The sequence below is a fragment of the Bos javanicus genome, chromosome 5, assembly GCF_032452875.1.
Source record: "Bos javanicus breed banteng chromosome 5, ARS-OSU_banteng_1.0, whole genome shotgun sequence".
Taxonomy (NCBI): Eukaryota; Metazoa; Chordata; class Mammalia; order Artiodactyla; family Bovidae; genus Bos; species Bos javanicus.
The window spans coordinates 117,531,353-117,551,436 of record NC_083872.1 but is presented as its reverse complement, the minus strand read 5'-3'; the positions used below and the strand labels follow the sequence as shown (position 1 = coordinate 117,551,436).

Here is a 20,084-nt window from a genome sequence, read left to right as displayed (position 1 = left end):
AACTTCCCAAAGATAAAGTTCTAAGTAGGGTTCATCTGACCTCTAGCTAACGTTTGGGTTTGCCAGAGGGTCCTGGGAACACCTCAAATCATTTGTTTTCTCTCCATCTCAGAGGAACATTAAACTACCTGGGCCCACTGGGTGTGTTTGAGCTGCACGGGAGGCACTGCCAAGTGGTTGGTGATGAAGCATGCGTACATGCATCGTGGGGGTGAACGTCTCCTTAGAATGTGTCATATGGGTGAACACTGTTTAAATACACATTCTAGAATTTACACGGAACTCCTAACATCCTGGCCTATCCTGGTAAATCACATCAGTCATAATCTGCGTAATTATCTTGGTTGTCTGTCACAGGAGTAATCAGGTTTCTGCTCACTGCGGTCTGTGGTTTTACAGTGGCTTCCGAATGAGTCTGTGTTGTTCTGTGAAAAAGCAGGGAAGGATGACGACCACTGAGTGCCAGCCATTTGTGCCCCTGCACCCGGGAAAACAGAAGGAAGGGAGTGAGTGAGGGCTGGTGCTTCGAACCGCGACCGCTCTGTCTGAGCAGACGCCCCAGCCGCTCTGGCTGTCGCGCCAACATACCCGCCCTTTCCACCCAGCCCCAGTTCCTGACGCTGGGGCCCAGGACTCCCGGCCCCCATGAGGACCAGTTAGAAAATCCTGTGTTAGTTTCTAGGGAGCAGGGGCTTGGTGGAGTATCGCTGTCTAAGAGCCAACAGGGAGTCTAACGTGAGCCAGGAGCCACTCCCGGGGCAGGGCGGCTCCCCTTACATCATTACCCCGTAGGGGCTTAAATGCAAACCACCAGCCGGTTGGCTTTCCCAGACTTCTTTAATTGGGAAGATCACAGCCCTCCTTATGAGGAGGGTCCGCTACACCTGAAGGCCACTCGGCAGCGCCCAGATCTGAACCAAACTGGGGGCCAGTGAGGGAAGGGGCCCTACTAGACCCCTACGTATCAGTGCCTCTCAGCAGGGCCTTGCAAAGGGGAACCAAAGCAAAAGAGTTTGAACAATAATCAAGAACTTCAGCCAAACAAATGAAGACCTCGCTGAACTTTTGCAAAGAATTTATTGGGCCTACAGACATCATACTAAAGCAGATCCCAAGGCCCTGGAAATATATGAATGGTCAATTTGACCTTCTGGGGCAAACTGCCTCGGATACCAGGAGGAAGTTGCAAAAATCAGATGGTACATTTGGAATGAACCCTTCTCAATTGGTAGATGTTGCTTTTATAAAGTATTCAACAGGGAACAACAAAGGAGAAATACAAAACAAAAGCCACTTTCTGGCAGTGACGCTGGGTTTTTGGAAGGCGGTAACTCTAAAGAGAAGCAAGTCCCACTAGAACAGTGCGCCCACTGTGAGGAGGAGCAACACTGGAGAACAGATTGCCCTCTGCTGAAACAGAAGGAGAACAATTAAAGATGAGAGCCTCTCACACAGTGTTGACAGAGAGACACGCGCGGAAGAGGCCCAGGGGCTCCCTTGGCCTTGAGGCACCTCACACCCACGGGAGCCCGGAGACACTGACATGGGGAGTGAGCTGATTAACTCCTGACAGATTTCACCCTAGAGTTTTCACTGGAACAGCTTGACATCAGAGTCCCACCAGAACACACTTTAAGCCTACAGATGGAGCTCGTGAAAATCCCAGAAAAGCAGACAGAGCTCTTTCCCCCAGGGTCTTAAACATAACCCAAAGACCACTGTCAGACGTCCCCAGATGGGGACTCAACACAGAGGAACCTGCCCACCGAGGACTGAAGAGAGACTTGACTCACGTGCCTTGCACTGCAAAATCGCAGATAACCTGCTGGTGTTTGTGGACAGCTGCAGGATGGGTGGAAGTATATCCCACCTGGAGGCAGTCTGCGGTGGTTAAAGCCTTCTCTGGGGAAATCATCCCGATTCGCATCAAGGCACTAAAACAACTCATATCCTGGAGTCCACAGTCAACAGGAAAAACCAAGGAAACCAATCATACCTCGAAGAGGAACGCCGCTAAAATTTCGAGAGACATTTAGCTTGGGGTAAGCCCTTGCCAACTGCCCTGTTACAGGTCAGAGGCTCCCAGAAGCAGGCTTAAACGAAACCCCTGTAGAATGCTGTACGGTAAGCCATTCCGACCGTCTGCAGAGACAGGAGAATCCCAGTGCTAGAAGGCCTGGTGGCTGCAAAGCACATTCAAAGGCTGGGCTCGACACTAGTCATGGAGCTGCCTGCAACAGGCCTGCCCGTCCATGAAGCAGACGGTAATTCCACTGTAGCTGGAGAAGCAGCGACCAACCTGTGTAACTCTGTCCAAACAGCACAGGAATTTAGGGCATGCATCAGGAACTGGAAGCAAAACCTCGAGTTTAACTACAGATTAGACAAAGTGCCAAGAGGTTTCACCGGTTCAAACAGCTGCAGATTAAAGGGACTGACTAGAGACCTAAGGCGGACTCGTCGCCTCGGTTCAGCAGAATGGCCTTTGCTCCTCTACCCACAGGAGTGTGGGAGGGATGCTGACAGTCGGGCAGTAACAGGAGAGACTCTGTTCTCTCACAAGTTTATCACCAAAGGGCCGTTGCCGAGAAGCTTGACTCACAAATAACGGCCCATCTCTGGGGACCCTGCCTCCCAGGAACCCTCCTGACCAGGCCCACTTGTGAATGGCTTCTGGAGGAAGAAATTCACATACTCCCGATGAGGCTTGATGGGAACCAGGAAGTGTCTGACTTTGCTCCCTCCTCTTTTCATATAAAAGAATTCTAGCTCAGGCACGATGGTTCTTTGGAGCAGGAACCCACCATCTTCTCAGTTTGTTGGCTTTTTGATTCAAGTCGCTGTTCCTTGTCCCAGCAACCTGTCTGGATTACTGGCCTGTTGAGCAGCGAGCAGTATGAGCTTAGACTTGAGGACAACACGGCAGGGGGGGCCCTGCAGATGCAGCTAGGAGCACACGCCTGGGAGTGCAGCCTGCATCATCCAGGTGGGTTCGATCTCATCAAAGTCCTCAAGAGGAAAACCCCCCACCTGCGGTCAGGGGGCCGTGATCGAGGAGGAACGCTGGGAGCGAGGCTGCGTGGCTGGCTGTGAATGAACACGAAGGGGGCTGAAGTCAAGGAGTGCAGGCAGCCCTGAGAAGCTGAAGAGGTAAGGAGACAGCTTCTCCCCTAAAGGCTCCAGAAAGCCCCACCAACACCTTGGTGTTAACCCAAGGAGGCCTAATGCAGACTTGACCTCCAGAACTATAAGGTAATAAATGTGTGTTGTGATAAGCCAAGAGGCTTGTGGTAATTTGCTTCTGCAGCAATAGGAAACTCACATTGGTAGAGAATCTATTTTCCTGACATGTGGGAGCCTTAAAGGTTAAGTCATCACACTTCTGGGCTTGCCTGGCAGCTCAGTGGTAAAGAATCCGCCTGTGCATGCAGAAGAATGTGGGTTTGATCCCTAGTCCGGGAGGATCCCCTGGAGACGGAAATGGCAGCCCACTCCAGTACTCTTGGCCAGGAAAATCCCGTGGACAGAGAAGCCTGGTGGGGTACAGTCCTTGGGGTCGCAAAGAGTCAGACACGACCGCGCGACTGAACAGTAGCAGCAGCATCACACTCATCCTTACTGAGGGTTCTGCTCCGAGGACGACACTTGGAAAAGCCCACCCCACTGCCCCCGTCCATTCAGGCTGCTGTAACAAATCCCACGCACTGAGCAGCTTATGAACAACAAGATCTGATGGCTATGCAGGCTGGGAAGCCCAGGATGGAGGCACCTGCAGACCTGGTGTCGGGAGAGAGCTCCCTTCTCGGTCTGCAGACCCTGACTCCCTCTCCTGGCAGAAGGGGACAGAGCCCTGCACGTGTCACACGCCTACCAGTGCTGGCGGGGGTCCCAGCTGACAGCCTGCACCAGCTGCTGGATGCCTGAGGGACTCAGGCCCCCACCTTCGAGACTTCCCAGGAACACCCCCGAGCCTTCTTTTTTTTTTTTTTTTGGACAAAAACAGTCTCAGCCTGCCCAGGCCAAGCACCACCCATCTGTCGTGGTCCTGTCTGAAATTTCCATGGCTGGCTGTGTGACCTTGGCAGAAAAGCTTCCATTTTTCAGAATCCAAAGATCTGGGTTCAAGACCCAACACTTACAAGTTGATAGGAGTGCTAACCAAGTAGCTGCTCAGAGCTGCTGCTTCCTCACCCAGGAAGCGGGAATAAGAGCGTGTACGTACACAGGGAGACCCCTCGTTAACAGCGCTGTGGACACTGCACAGTGACCGACGGTAGTGTTTACCAATATCAGCAACTAGTCTTTCCCGGACGCCGGCACTCCTCCGGGGTGCCCCGCTGCGTTCACACGGCTCATCGCCAGCAGCCACTTCTGCCTGCAGCCCACGCCCTGCAGGTCCTGTTCCCGGAGGTCCGAGCGTCGGCCCGTACTGCAGGCCCCGCCCCTCCAGGACATCAGGAAACCCACTAACTCTTCACGGGAAAACACCTGTGATCGCTGAGCAGAAAACGCTCCAACAAAGTCCAAGCTCAAACTAAAAGCAGCCTCATCTTATTAAAATTACGTTTGGTCTCGCATTGTGAAAGAGAAAAACAGGCTTCAACAAAAGCCCTTTTTAAACAGTAAGTGGCAACTAACACACCCACCTCATTTCAGATAATGAAATCTTTCTTTAATAAATACATTAACTCATAAACTTTTTAATAGATTATACTGCTTTAAAACACTGAAGTAGTTCACTGAACCCTAGTGATTCCTTATAAACTGCAGGTCAACGTGACCTAATTCCACTGCCAGCTACACGCTGGAGACAGCATCGCAGCACATAAGGGAGACGGGTTCGGCAATGACCGTAACGCCACAGAGAGGAAAAATGTTAGGAAATCTCTAGATGCCCATTATCAACTGAATAAATTTAAAAAACTAAAATATATGCATATAATACCAACCACAGCAAACGTGAAGGAACTACAGCCACACAAATCAACACAGGGAAATCTTGTTAACGTGACAGTGAAGAGATGAATACACACACACAATGTTAGTCACTGCTGCTAAGTCACTTCAGTCGTGTCCAACTCTGTGTGACCCCATAGACGTCAGCCCACCAGGCTCCCCCATCCCTGGGATTCTCCAGGCAAGAACACTGGAGTGGGTTGCCATTTCCTTCTCCAATGCATGAAAGTGAAAAAGTCAAAGTGAAGTCGCTCAGTCATGTCCAACTCTTAGCGATCCCATGGACTGCAGCCTAGCAGGCTCCTCCATCCATGGGATTTTCCAGGCAAGAGTACTGGAGTGGGGTAAGTCGTGTCCAACTTTTTTGAGGCCCCACGGACTGTAGCCTGCCAGGCTCCTCTGTTCATGGAATTCTCCAGGCAAGCAGACACTGGAGTGGGTAGTCATTCCCTTCTCCAGGGGATCTTCCTGACCCAGGATCTAACTGGGTCTCCTGCACTGCAGGAGGGTCCTTTACCATCAGAGCCCCCAGGGGAGGTCCTGGTGGGAACAGACCCCACACACCCCAACTCAAAGTCTGCATGTAGCAACAAAGATCCCTCAGGCGGCACCGAAGATCCTGCAGGCCGCAACTAAGACCCAGGACAGGCAAATAAAAAAAGTCTTTTTAAGTTAAACTTGAGAAGGACTAACTTGTTACCAGCAGGCAACCGTGAGGACCAGGAGCGGTGTTTTCCGGGTCCCATCTGTCAACATCCTGAGGACCACAAACATCCTGAGCACCCAAGAAGGACTCAGAGGGAAGGAGAACTGAAGGAGAACTGACGGAGGTCCCAGGTGCCAAAGCCTGTGATGTAACAGAGGCTCCCGGCTGGCCGAGAGGGCAGGGTCTAGACAGAGGACAGCACAGGGCGGGCCAGGGAAAGCTGGCACAGAGATGCCCGCCATGCGCCCTGAAAAGGACCCCAACCAGAAGTGCCTCCCACGAGAGCCCCACGGTCCCGTAAAGGCCACCTCTTCTGCATGAGGCACAGGAGGTATCACTAAAGCACCCTCACTAGTGAGGGGCAGACAGACGACAGAGAACGGGAAGAGCAGAAGTTTAAAGCAAGAACCCTAAAGGGCGCTCCCGGGCGGACAGGGCCCCGGGGGAGGACAGGCTGGAGACCTGGGCTGACACCAAATGTCCGAAAGAGACAGGCCCCGGGGCCAAGCCCCCACTCCCCAGGGCCTGTCCCGGCTGCCTTACAGCTTGGGTCTGCTGCTGCTAAGTCGCTTCAGTCGTGTCCAACTCTGAGCGACCCCATAGACGGCAGCCCACCAGGCTCCCCGTCCCTGGGATTCTCCAGGCAAGAACACTGGAGTGGGGTGCCATTTCCTTCTCCAATGCATGAAAGTGAAAAGTGAAAGTGAAGTCACTCAGTCGTGCCTGACTCTTAACAACCCCATGGACTGCAGCCCACCAGGCTCCTCCGTCCATGGGATTTTCCAGGCAAGAACACTGGAGTGGGTTGCCATTGCCTTCTCCACAGCTTGGGTCAGGAAAGCTTTTTTAAAAAACTCAGTCAGGGACTTTCCTGGTGGCTCAGTGGCTGGGAATCCACCTGCCAATGCAGGGGATACCGGTTGGATCCCTAGTCTGGGACGACCCCACGTGAAAGGAGCGACACAGCCCAAGCGCCAAAACTCCCAACGTGCGCGCATCCCAGTGCCGGCGCTCTTCAATGAGAGGAGCCCCCGCCCCACAACAGACACCCAGCGAAGCCTCCAGATCCAGACAGACAGACGGCTGTCTGAGGGCCTGCCTGCGGACACCCTGCTCTGGGAGCGGCCTTCACGTCCGTCTAGAGAGCGCCGACTCAGCCGGTCACGAGCCACCTAGAGGCTGCCCTCTTGAATCGCTCAACACACCCCGCTGAGTACCTGCTCCAGACCAGCCCGGCTGGCACTGCCAAGATGCCAGGGGCGCCGCTCTGGACGCAGGAGGAGAAGGGAAGAGATGAGCCTCAGCCGACAGGGCTGGAGGCAGTGGGCAGGAGGGGACAGCCGATGGCGCCAGGCCTCGCGGCGTGACAAGGCGACTCCCTCCTGCGCATCCCAGCAGACTTCTTTCAGGTCTGAACTTGGTCCCCCTACACCAAGGCCCCAGCCTTGAAACAGAACTGATGGGACAGCACCAGAACAGCCTCTTGCTTTTGTTAATTAAAGGCTGAAGAGCAGAGGGTGAAGACAGCCATGAATGAAATGATGAACAGTGACAGGAAATAAAAGGAAAAGGAATAAATTCAAGACGCGGTGGCCAGAGCGTCGTAAAATAAATGAAAAATTATACGGCCACGTTTACGATTAGCTGTCTCCTGTATTCCAGACTCATGGAGTAAGCAGGCAAACCATGTGGCGACTCGGTTTACAGCTCATCAACCCCTCCTCCGCCAGCAGAGTCATCACGCAGGGTCTCCTCTGGGCTCAATAGCAGTTTCCTGAAAAGTGAACTAAATAAGGGACTGATTTACCATCCACTCATTCCAACCACAGCGATGCTCCCCAGATTTAGAAAATATGCTCAGAAGGAGCGAGTTTTCCAAGGAAATTAACTTTAGAGGGCTTCAGAGGGAGATGCACGGAGCGCCGTCATTACGACAGCACACAGCTCCACCGCCCCTCCGCCCAGAGTCGCGTGCAGGCCCACGTGGCCCCCCAGGACCCACACCGGAGGGGATCCGGGCTGTCCCACCGTCAGCACCCACGCCTGCCATGCAACGGTGCCACCCGCCCAGTCCCACAAGCTCTCAGCCGCCTCCTGTCCCCGCCCGGCCACCAGCTCCCCGCCAAAGGGACTGGATTCGTCTCCTGTCACACTCCTTGGGGCCCCGGGAGCCGACAGAGATGAGAAGTTACTGAGCCAGCCACTTCACGGATGGCTCTAATACGTCTTAGAAATGAGGGTTCTGACAATAAACTCGTCCCTCCCTTTATGTTGATGGTAAAGAAGTTTCTTCCCCGTGAAAAACCAGTGTGTGAAACACAATACTGGAAACCGACTGTGCTTCAGTTGAAAGAACACGGCAGCGGGATGGACTCACAGAGCACCGCCTCCACAATGTGGCCCAGGGGCCGGGCGGGGCGCTCAGGGGTGCAGGGGTCCACAGGACAGGACCCGCCAGACCAGGGCACGCAGCGTGGGCTGGCACCGGGAGGACTCGACTGCAGACCTGGAAGCTGCTGAGGGTAAATCCCCCTCGTTCTCGTCACAAGACAAGTCTGTAACTGCGTGGTGATGGATGTTAACCAACTCACGGGGCGTTCCGTGATCTGCACGCACACGGACCCTCACGCTGCACACCAGAAACCAACATGCTGATTACGTCTCAATAAAAACACCAGAAACCAATATGCTGATTACGTCTCAATAAAAACACCAGAAACCAATATGCTGATTACGGCTCAATAAAAACACCAGAAACCAATATGCTGATTACGTCTCAATAAAAAGCAAGGAGGGGCTCCCCTGGTGGCCCAGCGGTAAAGAATCTGCCTGCCGACGTGGGAGACGTGGGTTCGATCTCTGGTCCAGGAAGACCCCCACAGGCCACGGGGCAACTAAGCCCCGGCACCCCAACCACTGAGCCCGGGACCTGCTCGACTGAAGCCCACCTGCCCAGAGCCCGTGCTCCCCAACAAGAGACGCCACTGCCACAAGAAGCACACTCACTGCAGTGAGCGCAGCCCTCGCCCGCCACGAGAGAACGTGTGAGCAGCAGAGAAGACCCACTGCAGCCAAAATTCCAAATAAGAAATCAAAACACACACCAGGGCGTCCCTAGTGGTCAGTGGGCACGACTCGGAGCTCCCGACGCAGGGCTCGACCCCCACACGCCACGCAGCACCCAGAAAAGACGGATGAACGGGGGCAGGGAGGGGAAGCCTTCTGAAATCAACAGGGGAGAGGCCAGCACAGCAGGCGGCCGTCACCACCTCCCTCCTCCCCACTCCTCCTGACTTTGCTCCAGGCTTGCACTGTGCCCTCTCACCTCTCCGGTCATCCGTCCAGCCCAGAGGACGATCCCGACTCCTCTGTGCTCCCCAAAGCCCTGCGCTCCACCGGCCTTCTTCCCAGCAGGTGGGGAAGCACACGTGTCTCCCGTGAACACGCACACAGCTGCCTCCAGGCTGAACCCCCTCCGGCTCTCGAGCACACACGCGCCACCTCACGTTAAAGGGTCTGCCACAAAAATCAGCCTTGCCCCCCCCTCCAGGCCTCACACCCAGTCCATGGTGTCCCGTCCTCCGCCAGGACATCACCCTCTGCAGGCACACGGGTAAAACGCATGAGGCTCGTCCTGCCTGTGCAACTTCTGCCAACCAGAGGCCTCCTGGCTCCCCCTGGAACCCTCCTGCGGGGTCTAGTGCACCACACCCACTCCTTCCCAGACGTCCTCTCCAAGAACACCGACCCAGAAACCACCCTTGCCGCCTCCTGGAAGCCCACCACGTTAAGTGGGTCTCTAGGTCCACCAGGACCTCCAAACCCGCCCCCCATGTCTATGCCCACCCCAGGCCGCTGTCCCCACCAGGGAGCGCTGCCCCGGCCTCCAGGGCAGTCCAGCGGCTCCCCCACACCTCCCGTCTGCCGGGCTGGTGTGCTGCCCTCAGGGGACACTGGGGCTCCCCATGCCGGGGGCCGGCCCACTCCGGCCTGCTCGCCACCCCCTCACCCACACACCCAGGGCCTCTTCTGTCCCTGTGCTGCCCACACTGTGTCTCCAAGGCTAGCAGAAGCGTGCACGGGAAGAAGGTTAGTGGCAAACCTGCCGCGAGGAATGCGAGGGAGCAGGGGGAAGGCGGACGGCCACGGGCGCATCTGAGGAGCGCAGAGCGGACAGGTCTGACCCCACAGCAGAGTCAAGCGCGAGGGCGCAGAGCACCACAGGGCCACCGCCGTCCTCTACCGGCCAGTGAGCTGCGGACCCGGGGCGGAGGGACGCCCGGGGACGGGCCACGGAGATCAGGGCACTAATGCGGTCAGGAGCCCAGGAACGCAAGGGGCAGCATGGCCGGAAAGGCCCTGCCCTGGGCCGACAGGCCTGAGTCCCAAGCCAGCTGGCGCCCGGAGGGGCTGCCCCGGGGCCCCATGCCTGGCCACACTAGTGATCACGGGAGCCTCAGCCCTGAGTTCTCGTGACTCTGGCAAGAGGACCCATGACTGTTCTAAACTAAGCTCACCAACAGCTCCACGCACCCCCTCACCTGCAGAGCTTGGGCTGAACCCCCCCAAAGAGGAACCAGCATCAGAGAGAGGGAACAGGAGGAAGGGCACTCAGCACCGAAGTTCCCTGTAATGCGGCCCCGGAATGGAAAAGCCCAGGCTGCCCATCCCTCGGGGCCTCCTGATCCTCTGCCTCCCTTCTGTGGTTGGGGCGAGGGGCAGGTGGGGGGGTATGAAGGGGTGGGGCCTAGAAGCTGCCCCCTCACTCCTGGAGAACTGAGGGAGACTCCCACCCTGGAGAAAGGAAGTCAGCAGGCAAGAGACCAGGTCCCGACCCCAGCCTGGGGCCAGGCCATCACAGACCGCACAGCATCCCGCTGCCCTGAGGACTACAGCCCGGCAGAGGAGGCGCTCAGCGCGCGCTGCAGGGAGGCAGCACTCCGTCCAAGGCTCCACCGCCCCCTGGGGCGCGGAACCAACACCTGCCTGGGGATGCGGTTCGCAGCCACTAACCCAGACTCCTCCCGAGGGAGGGCCAGGCACTCAGTCCCGGGCACTCCTCCGGCCGAGCATCCCCTGTGGAGCCAGCCTCTCCAAGGCTGGGACCCCACTGCACCCAGAGGGCCCACGGGCCAGTCCTCACGCGGCCTGTGTTCAACGGAGGAGCGGGCAAGCCCGGGGGCAGGGGAGACGGAGCGGCTGCAGAGGGCACGGTGAGGGCGGGCGTCACTCCCAGCCGGGTCACCGAGCCCTCCTCATCTGAGCTGCTCTCAGCCAGGCGGGGCCGCCCTGACGGGGGCAGAGAAGCAAGATGTGGGGAGATGCGGGCCGGGTGCCTGGCCTGTTTATCTCCACCCACGACCTCCGCGCGCCTTCATGACGCTCGGAGGAGAGAAACAGTTCCTCCAGCTCTTGTTTTTAAAAAGTTTAAAAAACAAAGAACAAGTCCAAAATCATCAGAGATTTATTTTTAAGTCACTTTTGTCCTCGTCTAAAAATTAACCCAAAAGGGTCCAGATTTCCTACATTAGACAGAAATGTAAGTGCAGGGGGTGGGGGGGGGGGATTTTCACTTTAACTTTTTCAAAATGTCTCCAGACAAAATAAAAGGCATTTAATAACATAAAACGTGACCACTGGGAAACCGTATATTTAGCAGAAGCCCACCCTCACTTGTGTCCACGGCCCTCATCAGAGCAAGACCACCTCCACTCAGGTGGGGGAGGGGGTGGGTTGGGGCGGGCCAGAGAAATCCACTCCCCTGAAACACAAGGTCGCTGCCAGAGCACAGACTCCCAGGCTCCCCATGACAGAAAACAGGAACAGACGATCCGAACAGCCGCTCTGAAAGCACAGCAAGAAAACCACCCCGGTTTATAAAAACACAGGCCGGGGGGCTGGGGGACAGCAGCCCAGAACCCCTGAGGAGACAGGCAGGGCCTCCCGGTGGCTCCTGGACCCCAGAGGACACAGAAGACCCCTCCCAGCTCAGTCCCAGGCCCTGAGGACTGAAGACGCTTTGCAGAGGTCACCAGCAAGGCCCAGCCCGCCCAGCCGCCCCGCACATCTCCCCGACCGCCCCCACGGGGCTTTCCTGCGGCTGCGGGAACAAATGACCACAAACTTGCCGCCTTACAACACACACCTGTCATCCCAAAGCTCCAGAGGTCGGAGGCCGGCACAGGTCCCCCAGGACTAAAGTCATTCTGGAGGGGACCCTGGGAGACCCATCTCCCGCTCACCCAGCTTGTCAGTAGAACTCAGTTTCAAGCGGGTGCAGGACCAAGGCCCTCATCTTCCTGCTGGTCGAGGGCAGAGGCGGACCCTGGTTCCTAGAGGCCCCCACGAGCCCTGCCTCGGGGCCCCCTCCTGCATCCTCAAAACCAGCAACCGCAGATGAGACGGAGCCACGTGCCCCATCTCCGACGCCTTTAATAACTGCTCAGACTACAGTGGGTCCCCCAGATGCTCCAGGACAGCTTCTCCATCTCAAGGGCAGCTGACAAGCGACCGAAATTCCACCTACGACCCTGATTCCCCTCTGCCACAGAACCGACGCTTCACAAGCTCTGGAGAGAACATGGACATTTTGGTGGGGCGGGGGGGGGATCATTCTGCCAACCACATGCCCCCTACTCAGGCCAGAACCCTGGGGGTCACCCCAACCCCCCAGCACCCCGTCCATCAGGGACCCCTGCGAGGCCCGTCACAGCCTAGGCCCTGAGCCTGCTCTTGGGAGGACGATGGGGCCTCACCACTCAGTGACGGGGACCAGGACACAAGTCCTCCCCAGGCCCCTCTCACCGCTCCTCACTTCCTCCGCCGAGTCTCCCTATAGGAATGCTCTGACCCTGACCCGCACCTCCAGGTGGCAGGCTGGCCCCTGCAGCCCTGGGTCCCTGCTTAGACAAGACCTCCTCTGGGGGACGTGGCATCCTGTGGGTGCAGTGCCCGCTGCCCTGCACCCATCACCAGGCTGCGGCCAGGCAACCTGCAGACTGTGCATCTGGTGTTCAGCGGCCCTGCGGCCCACGTCCCTCTGCTCAGCGTGGTCCCTGGCACGTGGAAGATGCTCCCCGTGCTTTCTGAAGGAGTTACCCACTCAACACTCCTCCCTGCAACTGCGGTGGCCAGTGGGGTGACAGTCAAGCCGGCTGGCCCGTTCACTCAGGGCCCCCTCGTGGCTCTGAGCACTGAAAGCTGACGGCCGCCAGAACCAGGACCCTGAACCGTCTTCTGGCCCGGCCCCACCAGAGCACCACGGCCTTTCCACCCGCAGTGGGGACCCTGAGCACCAACCCCCCACTGACAGACGTTGCCCTGCACAGTCAGCAGAGCGCACGCCATGTGGCACGCGAGGGGGCCACGCCGAAGGGCGGCGTGTGTTCTCACACCTGCGTGCGACGGCCTTGTCATGGCATTTAACGTTAGTGTGGCAAGAACGCCAAGGCCAACAGCAGAAGCGGCGACCCCGCCCCTCCTAACTGGTCCCTGCTGTCGGCCTGGCCTCTCAGCCCCCAGTCCACCCACAACAGGGCACGGAGGCCAGGCCACGCCTCGGGCAGAGTCCTCCGAAGGCCGCTTGCTCAGAAGGAGAAACCGAGAGCCCCCGTCCTTGCCACAACCACGAGCCCCGCCTCCACACCTCATGCCCCATGACTGTCCCCCCGAGCCCCGCCCTCGGCAATGGTCACACACCCCCGCGCTTCCCCCTCAGACATCCAGGAGCGTTGCCCCCAAACCAGGGTCTCTGCATGTGCTCACCCCTCTGCCGGGAACACTCTCTCCTGGCCGCCCCCTGGGCCTGTTCCCGCACCTGCTGCACACCTTGCTCAGATGTCACCTGCTCTAGGAGGGCTCGCCCGGCCCTCGTATCGTCCTGAGACCTCCCTGCCCCCCAACCGTCTGTCCCTCTTCCCTTTGTCTGGACTCCAGCCATTGCCCAACAGTTAACGTGCTCCTTAAGGCATCACTCTCCGCCTCCCCCACTCCGCTGTGAGCTCACAGGTTCTGCTCTATTTTATTCACGGATGCATCTCTAGTACCTGGAACCGTGACTCGCACGTTAATATGGGTTAAATAAATATTTGCTGAATCAGTAAGTTATCAGGCTCTCAGAATGGGTCCAAGAGGCCCCTCTCCTCCTCATCTAAGAGATCGGGGCTCGGCCAAGCAAATATCCTCCTGGAGGTCACAGGCACTACGGTCGAGCGCAGGTCCTAGGTCACAGAGGAGGACACGGACGGCCCAGAGCAACAGGGCCAAGGCGCAGGTCAGAGAGGCAGCTGACACCCAGACCGCCCAGCCCCGAGTCAGCAGTCTTCCCATCCTTCATCCAGAAGAGAAGTTTCTAAGGAACCACCAGCCAAACACACAACCTAAGGCCCAGAGCCTGCACAGAAGAGGGGCATCTCCCAGCGAGACCGCGTACTTGGTGTAAGACCTCGGCCAAATCACAGGTTCTCTCCAGGCTCATCTAGGAAACAGTTTGCATCAACCACCGCTTAATGGATTTTGCAGTAACAATGCAGGGATGAGTACGGAACACTCCCTAAATGCGCGGAGCCCACTGGTGGTGGAGAAACCAAGCACTTCCAACACCACTGAGTGTGACGCACAGGGGGGTACTTCAGTCCGGAATCAGGCCTCACCGGGAGGCGCACTGGAAGTGAGTTGTTTAAAATCCTTAGAGAAAGCCAGGCAAAGGAGAGGGAAGGGAGGAAAAGAACATTCTGGTCAGCTACAAAGGCACGAAACTGAGAGGCATCACACAGCAGGTACAGCAAGGAACCCACAAGGCCCTCAGCTCCACTGAGGGCAAAGCTCAGAGCAGGGAGGGGCGGGAGACGCGGCTGATGAGTCGAGCGGGCTCGGGTCATAGAGGGCCTTGCGCGTCCTGCAAAAAACACTGAGGCTTCTCTGCACCGCATTTCTGGGAAAACCACCACGCCTACCTCAGCGAGGCCCAGAGTGTGCTTGGAGGACAGAGGGTCTTTTATAAATTCTAAAACACCAGCGAGGGACTCCCCGGGCGGTCCACCTTCCAGCACAGGGGATGCAAGCTCGATCCCTGGTCGGGGAACTAAGACCCCACATGCCTCTTGGCCAAAAAACATAAAACAGGAGCAATATTGTAACAAATTCAACAAAGACTTTTAAAAATGAAATAAACCACCAGGGAGACAAACGTGTGCAGGGTGGTAGGAAGAGGGCCTGGCAAACGCTGACTGCAAGATGAACATCAGCCACTACTGTCAAGGAACTGTTCATTGTAAAGGGCTGTGCCATACAAAGAGCCTTTAACCGCTCTGTATTTTGTGGTGGGTGTATTCTTCCACCTTCGGGTTGCTCTGGTTGGGGCCCACACTCAAAAAAAAAGCTAATTACAGGACCCACTCACAAGAGCTGACGCAGCGGCTGGAATCGGCGGGGATCTGACCTCCCAGCGCTTGTGCAGCTGAAGCAGGTGTGCGGCCAGCAAGCCCCAAGGGAAGGCCACCTGCCGACGGGGAACGGGCACACCTCCGCAGCTCCTCCCGCTGCCGCCAGAGGCGAGGCCGCAGGAGGCAAGGGGCCCTCGGCGGCCATGCAGGCCTTCCCTCATGGGCCGGCCTCCGAGGTGCCCGCCACGGCAGGTCACAGATCCCACTCTGAGTCTGGAACGATCTCAGGGAGCTACTCTCTACAGTGCCTCTGCACAGCACAGACTCAAAACCCCAGAACAGGCCCGGCGGTCTCTGGCGATGCAGGATTTCACAGAAGAAACCTGAGGACAGCAGCAAGCTCCCATGGCTGCCACAGCCAGGCACCCCAGACCCACTGGCTGGGCCCCAGGGACGTCCTGCCCCAGGGCTGGGCGCCAGAAGGCCAAAGTCGCGGTCCCGGCAGGGCCCCGGCCTCCCCCAAGGCTCTGGGAAAGGATCCCACCCTACCTCTTCCAGCGTCTACTGGCTGCCAGGAATCCGCAGCTTCCCGGGTCAGTAAAGGCGTCACTTCAATCTGCCTCCGCGGTCCGTGCCATCCTCCCTACATCTGTCTCTCTGGGTGCAGATCTCCCTCTTCCCCTAAGGACACCAGTCACTGGACTCGCACTCTCCCTAATCCAGAATGGCCTCATTTCTCATTTTAACTCAATTCCATCTGCAAATACCTTGTTTCCACATAAAGTCAGACTCACAGGTTCCAAAGACCTGAATTTTGGGAGGGACCCTATTGAACCCAAAGTAAAGTAAAAAAAAAAAAAGTAAGTAAACTGAAGCTGCTCAGTCGTGTCCGACTCTTTGCGACCCCATGGACTGTAGCTTACCAGGCTCCTCCATCCATGGGATTTTCCAGGCAAGAGTACTGGAGTAGGTTGCCACTTCCTTCTCCAGAGGATTTTCCCAACCCAGGGATCGAACCCAGGTCTCCCACACTGTAGGCAGATGCTTTACCGTCTGAGCCACCAGGGAACTCCCCTTGAACCCAAGATAAGGACAAATACCCAAGAGACACAGTTATGGATCCAAAGGTTTATTCACCATTAGAACTAACACAGAAGCTCCACTACTCTCTTGCCTCAGGTGGTGGTGAAGAATCAGAATCCATTTAGACTGAGGAGGTACCAAAATCTCAGGACCTAAAAACAACACACAAAACTGTTCTGCCAGCGGCCCCTTTGCCCTGGAGTCAGGGCTCTAGAGCATCTGGTCCTGTCACCGCTACACCCGCCTCCTCTCTGACGTTTCAGAACTTTCACATCATCTTGAACCCTGACATGGGCTGTGATGATACCTCTGACTGTTCTTCAAGGACCATCCTATACAGTAAAACAGGGTCTTTGGCCAACTTTAGTGACCCCTGTCCAAAAATCGCTGTTCTGGGCATACAGTAACTCAGCTCCTGCTAACTGCCAGACCACTCTGAAAATTAAGCCTTTCTGATTGGGCACAGTGAATTTCAAAGTTTATAATTCTATCACTCAAACAATAGTGCTTACTATGCAGCCTTAAAAATAAACAGTGCTCATGCATGATTCTACTTGGAGTTAAGACCACAATTCTTCATCTTCAGTATCTGACAGTTTTAGTTTGCAAACAGGACCGTGTTTAGAAATCCTGTAGCTTGTTTCTCTCTAATCTACGTTCACCAGCAGTTGATTTCTTCCTAAGTATTTTCCGAGTGGTGTCTCCCTGTTTCCTTGGGGCCCTGGCTGGGCAGGGCCACACATCAATTACAGGAGGACTTTGGAGTAGTACAGCTTCCAAGGTGCACCCAGGTCACTGCTGGCACTTATTTCAAAAAAAAAAAAAAATGTTTTTTTAATTTTCTTCCTGCTGTTGACTCAAGACAGGAGTTGGGTTTTGAGGCCAGGAAGTTGGGATGGTGGAAATTCACAGGGAGCCTCAAAGTACTCTTCCTAGCCCAGGGCAAAAGCAGCCAAACCCACAGGAGACTGGAAGGCCAGTCGAGTGGGTCCAGGCCACCACGCCCCCTGCAGAAGCTCACCCGCCCCGCGGGGACAGCCACCCGGTCACTTTCCGCGCTCCACCGACTCCTCGCGGCTCCAGGAGAGGGGGCTCCTACGTGCAGCCCCGGCGGCCGAAGAGTCTCCGCAGAAAACACCCTGGCGGTCTCAGGACAAACACCCTCCCCTCTGGCCTCGCTCCTACGTGCAGCCACGGCCACCTCCCAGACCCCACAGTCCGCGCCACCGGACACCCTGGGCAGTCTCCCCGGAACCCCGATCGCCTCTCCGCACCCCCGATTCCTCCCGCAGCCCCCGGGGAGCCGACGCGCCCCCTGACCTCTGACCCCTGACCCCGACCCGGGGCCCCGTCACACCCACCTGCCCGGGACCTTGCTGCTGCCACGCTTCCAGAACTGCTTCCTGGCCCCGTCGCTGGCCATGGCCCCTCCTCATCGCTCAGACCCACGGCCCCGACACCCCGAGGGCGGCCAGCCCTCCGCGGCGGCCTCTTCCTGTACCCCGTTTGGCGCCCCCCTCAGCGATCCCTGGGATTCCCCGAAAATGTACAGCCGAGAGGCTCTTCCGCCTCCCTCCGGAAGTTGTGCTTCCGCATGCCCGGAAGTCCCGCCCCCGTCCCCGGAGAGCGTGACGCACGACGCGAGCGCCCGACGTCACTACAAGGCGCCTCCGGGGGGCGGTGCCCTGGAGACTCTGGAGTTAGGCTGCTTGTTAGTCGCGATGTTTAGAGGCCCCGGGTTCTCCTGAGAGGCTCGCCGAGCGATGGTCCTCACCAGAGAGCGGAGCAACGTGGGGACCGAAGGCACCCGTCCGCGGGGGGTGGTCGAGGGTGTGACTGTCGCGCACCCTTGAGGGGGACCGGTAAACACCCGGTGGCTGACAAACTCTTGTAGGCAGGGCAGCTGGGCGAGAGCGTGGCGAGGGGCTTTGTGAGGGTCGGTGGGGGTGGGGCGGGGGTGGGGCCGGGGCGAGTGAGGGGCTGGGGGGCTGGAGGCGCTGGGCCGGGGGCAGGATGGCCGAGGAGGGGCGGGGGTTGGGCCAGGCTTCCCGCGTAAGAGCTGCCCCTGAAGCAGGAAGATGCCCCCACCTCAGCCCTGACAACGGGCAGGTGAAATATTCTCGGAGTTTCAGAGACTTAGTTCAGTCCAGTCGCGTCCAACTCTTCGCGACCCCATGGACCGCACCACGCCAGGCCTCCCTGTCCATCACCAGCTCCCGGAGCCTGCTCAAACTCACGTCATCGAGTCGGTGATGCCATCCAACCATCTCATCCTCTGTCGTCCCCTTCTCCTCCCGCCTTCAATCTTTCCCAGCATCAGGGTCTTTTCAAACGAGTCAGTTCTTTGCATCAGGTGGCCAAAGGATTGGAGTTGCAGCTTCAGCATCAGCCCTTCCAATGAATATTCAGGGCTTAGTACAAAGGAAGCAATGGAGATATTAATGTCTATGTTGGTTACACGTTGAAGTAATATTTTTGTGTGTGTGTCGGATTCAGTAAAATGTATTGCTGAAATTTTCACATTCCTTTTTCCTTTTTTTTTGTTTTTAAACGTGGCTAACAGAGCATTTGAAATCACCCATGTGGATGGCATTGTTATCTCTATCGGCCTGTAGACCTAGCCTGAGAGGTCAGGGACTGGTATTTCCGATTGCAGCTGTGGCATGGCTTTGAGGACCCCCTTGGCAGACCTCTGCCAGTTCTCGATTATGTTCTGATTCACATTTTCCTCGCTTACTGATAAGTAACCTTGATTTAGTACTTGTGCAGAGGGCATTGTTAGGTACTATATGTGTATTATCTCTATCATATGGCAACCAGTGCCTCAGGAAAGGCCACCCTGGCCCGCAGAGCAGAATGGCCCTCTCAGATCCCTTGTGACACCCGAGTCTCCTATCCTGTCTTGCAGTAGCAAGGCTTCCCACTGCCCTCATCCCCACCCTGCAAGTTTCCTGGGTGCGTGTTGAGTCTGTGTCCCTTCACACGAAGCTTGTAAGTTCCTGCCCGTCTTCTTCTGGTAGAGCGAAGCAGTAAGCTCTCTAAACGTTTGTTAAAGGGTGACAACCATGCGAACTCTCCAGGGATCCCCTCCTGTCACAGCCATAGCATCTCCCTGAGGGAGTGGCAGTGAGTCCTTGGGGAGCCCCTGCTGACAACGTCCATAGACCCTCAGAGCCCCTCTGCTGCAGAGCCTTGGGAACTCCCCCCGCCCCATCCTGTGCACGCATGGCCTCTGCGAATCTCCGGAAAGCTCCTGATAAAGCCTTGCAGATGCGGAGGGACCCCTTCCTGGACAAAGCCTCCTGGGACCCTCGCCTAGCAGGGCTCAGGAAGGCCCCAGGGATCTCTTCCAGCCCCAGAGCCTACCCAGAGATCTTTCTCAGAGCTCAGCTCCTTGTCAGGACCCCCTATCGACAGGATTTTCTCCAACTCAGTGTAGCTTACTGCACAAATCAATGATCGGGGTGGCAGCAGAACTAAGATACTGGCGTTTAAAAAGGGAAGCCAGCCAGCACCTGGTTGGATGTAACTAGGACATTCTGGGTTTGGTCGCTCCTCGTAACTTCCCTCATGCTTCCCTGTCTGCTGTGTGTTAGGAGAGGAAGGTACAGGGAGAAACAGGTTGCCTTGAAGGCTTCAGGACCGTCTGAGCAAAGCATTACTGTTACTAGGGCCGCCAACGGACGCAGGGCAAGCCAGGTTTGTGGTTGCTTTACGAGGCGTTGGGTTTGAGGTTGAGATCTGAGGCCTCAGCCAAGCAGCTGGTGAGAGGACCTGCTCATCTCCACATGAGGAGATGGGGTTACCCAGGGGAGGATGGGCCAGGGTGAAGTCCCAGGACTGGTGGTCAGACATAGATCAGCATCAAGAGCAGCATAATTGAAAAGCGAAGTCAGAATAGAGGTGATCTCCAGAAATGGGTTCAGACAGGGGCCGTGGTAGCGATGGATGTATGA

General features: G+C 56.8%; 1 protein-coding gene across 2 annotated transcripts in view; it reads right to left on the bottom strand.

Annotated features, from left to right (window-relative positions):
- TBC1D22A (TBC1 domain family member 22A) overlaps positions 1–17,766 on the bottom strand; it is a 257,407-nt gene extending 239,641 nt beyond the window's left edge. Inside the window, exon 1 of one of the 2 annotated variants that reach the window (XM_061418890.1) lies at positions 17,490–17,766. In XM_061418890.1, coding sequence (XP_061274874.1) covers positions 17,490–17,551 — 62 coding nt within the window. In that variant the 5' untranslated portion in view covers positions 17,552–17,766. The remainder of the gene's footprint in view (positions 1–17,489) is intronic. The other variant, XM_061418891.1, reaches the window with a different exon arrangement.
- Between the last annotated feature and the right edge of the window lie 2,318 nt (positions 17,767–20,084).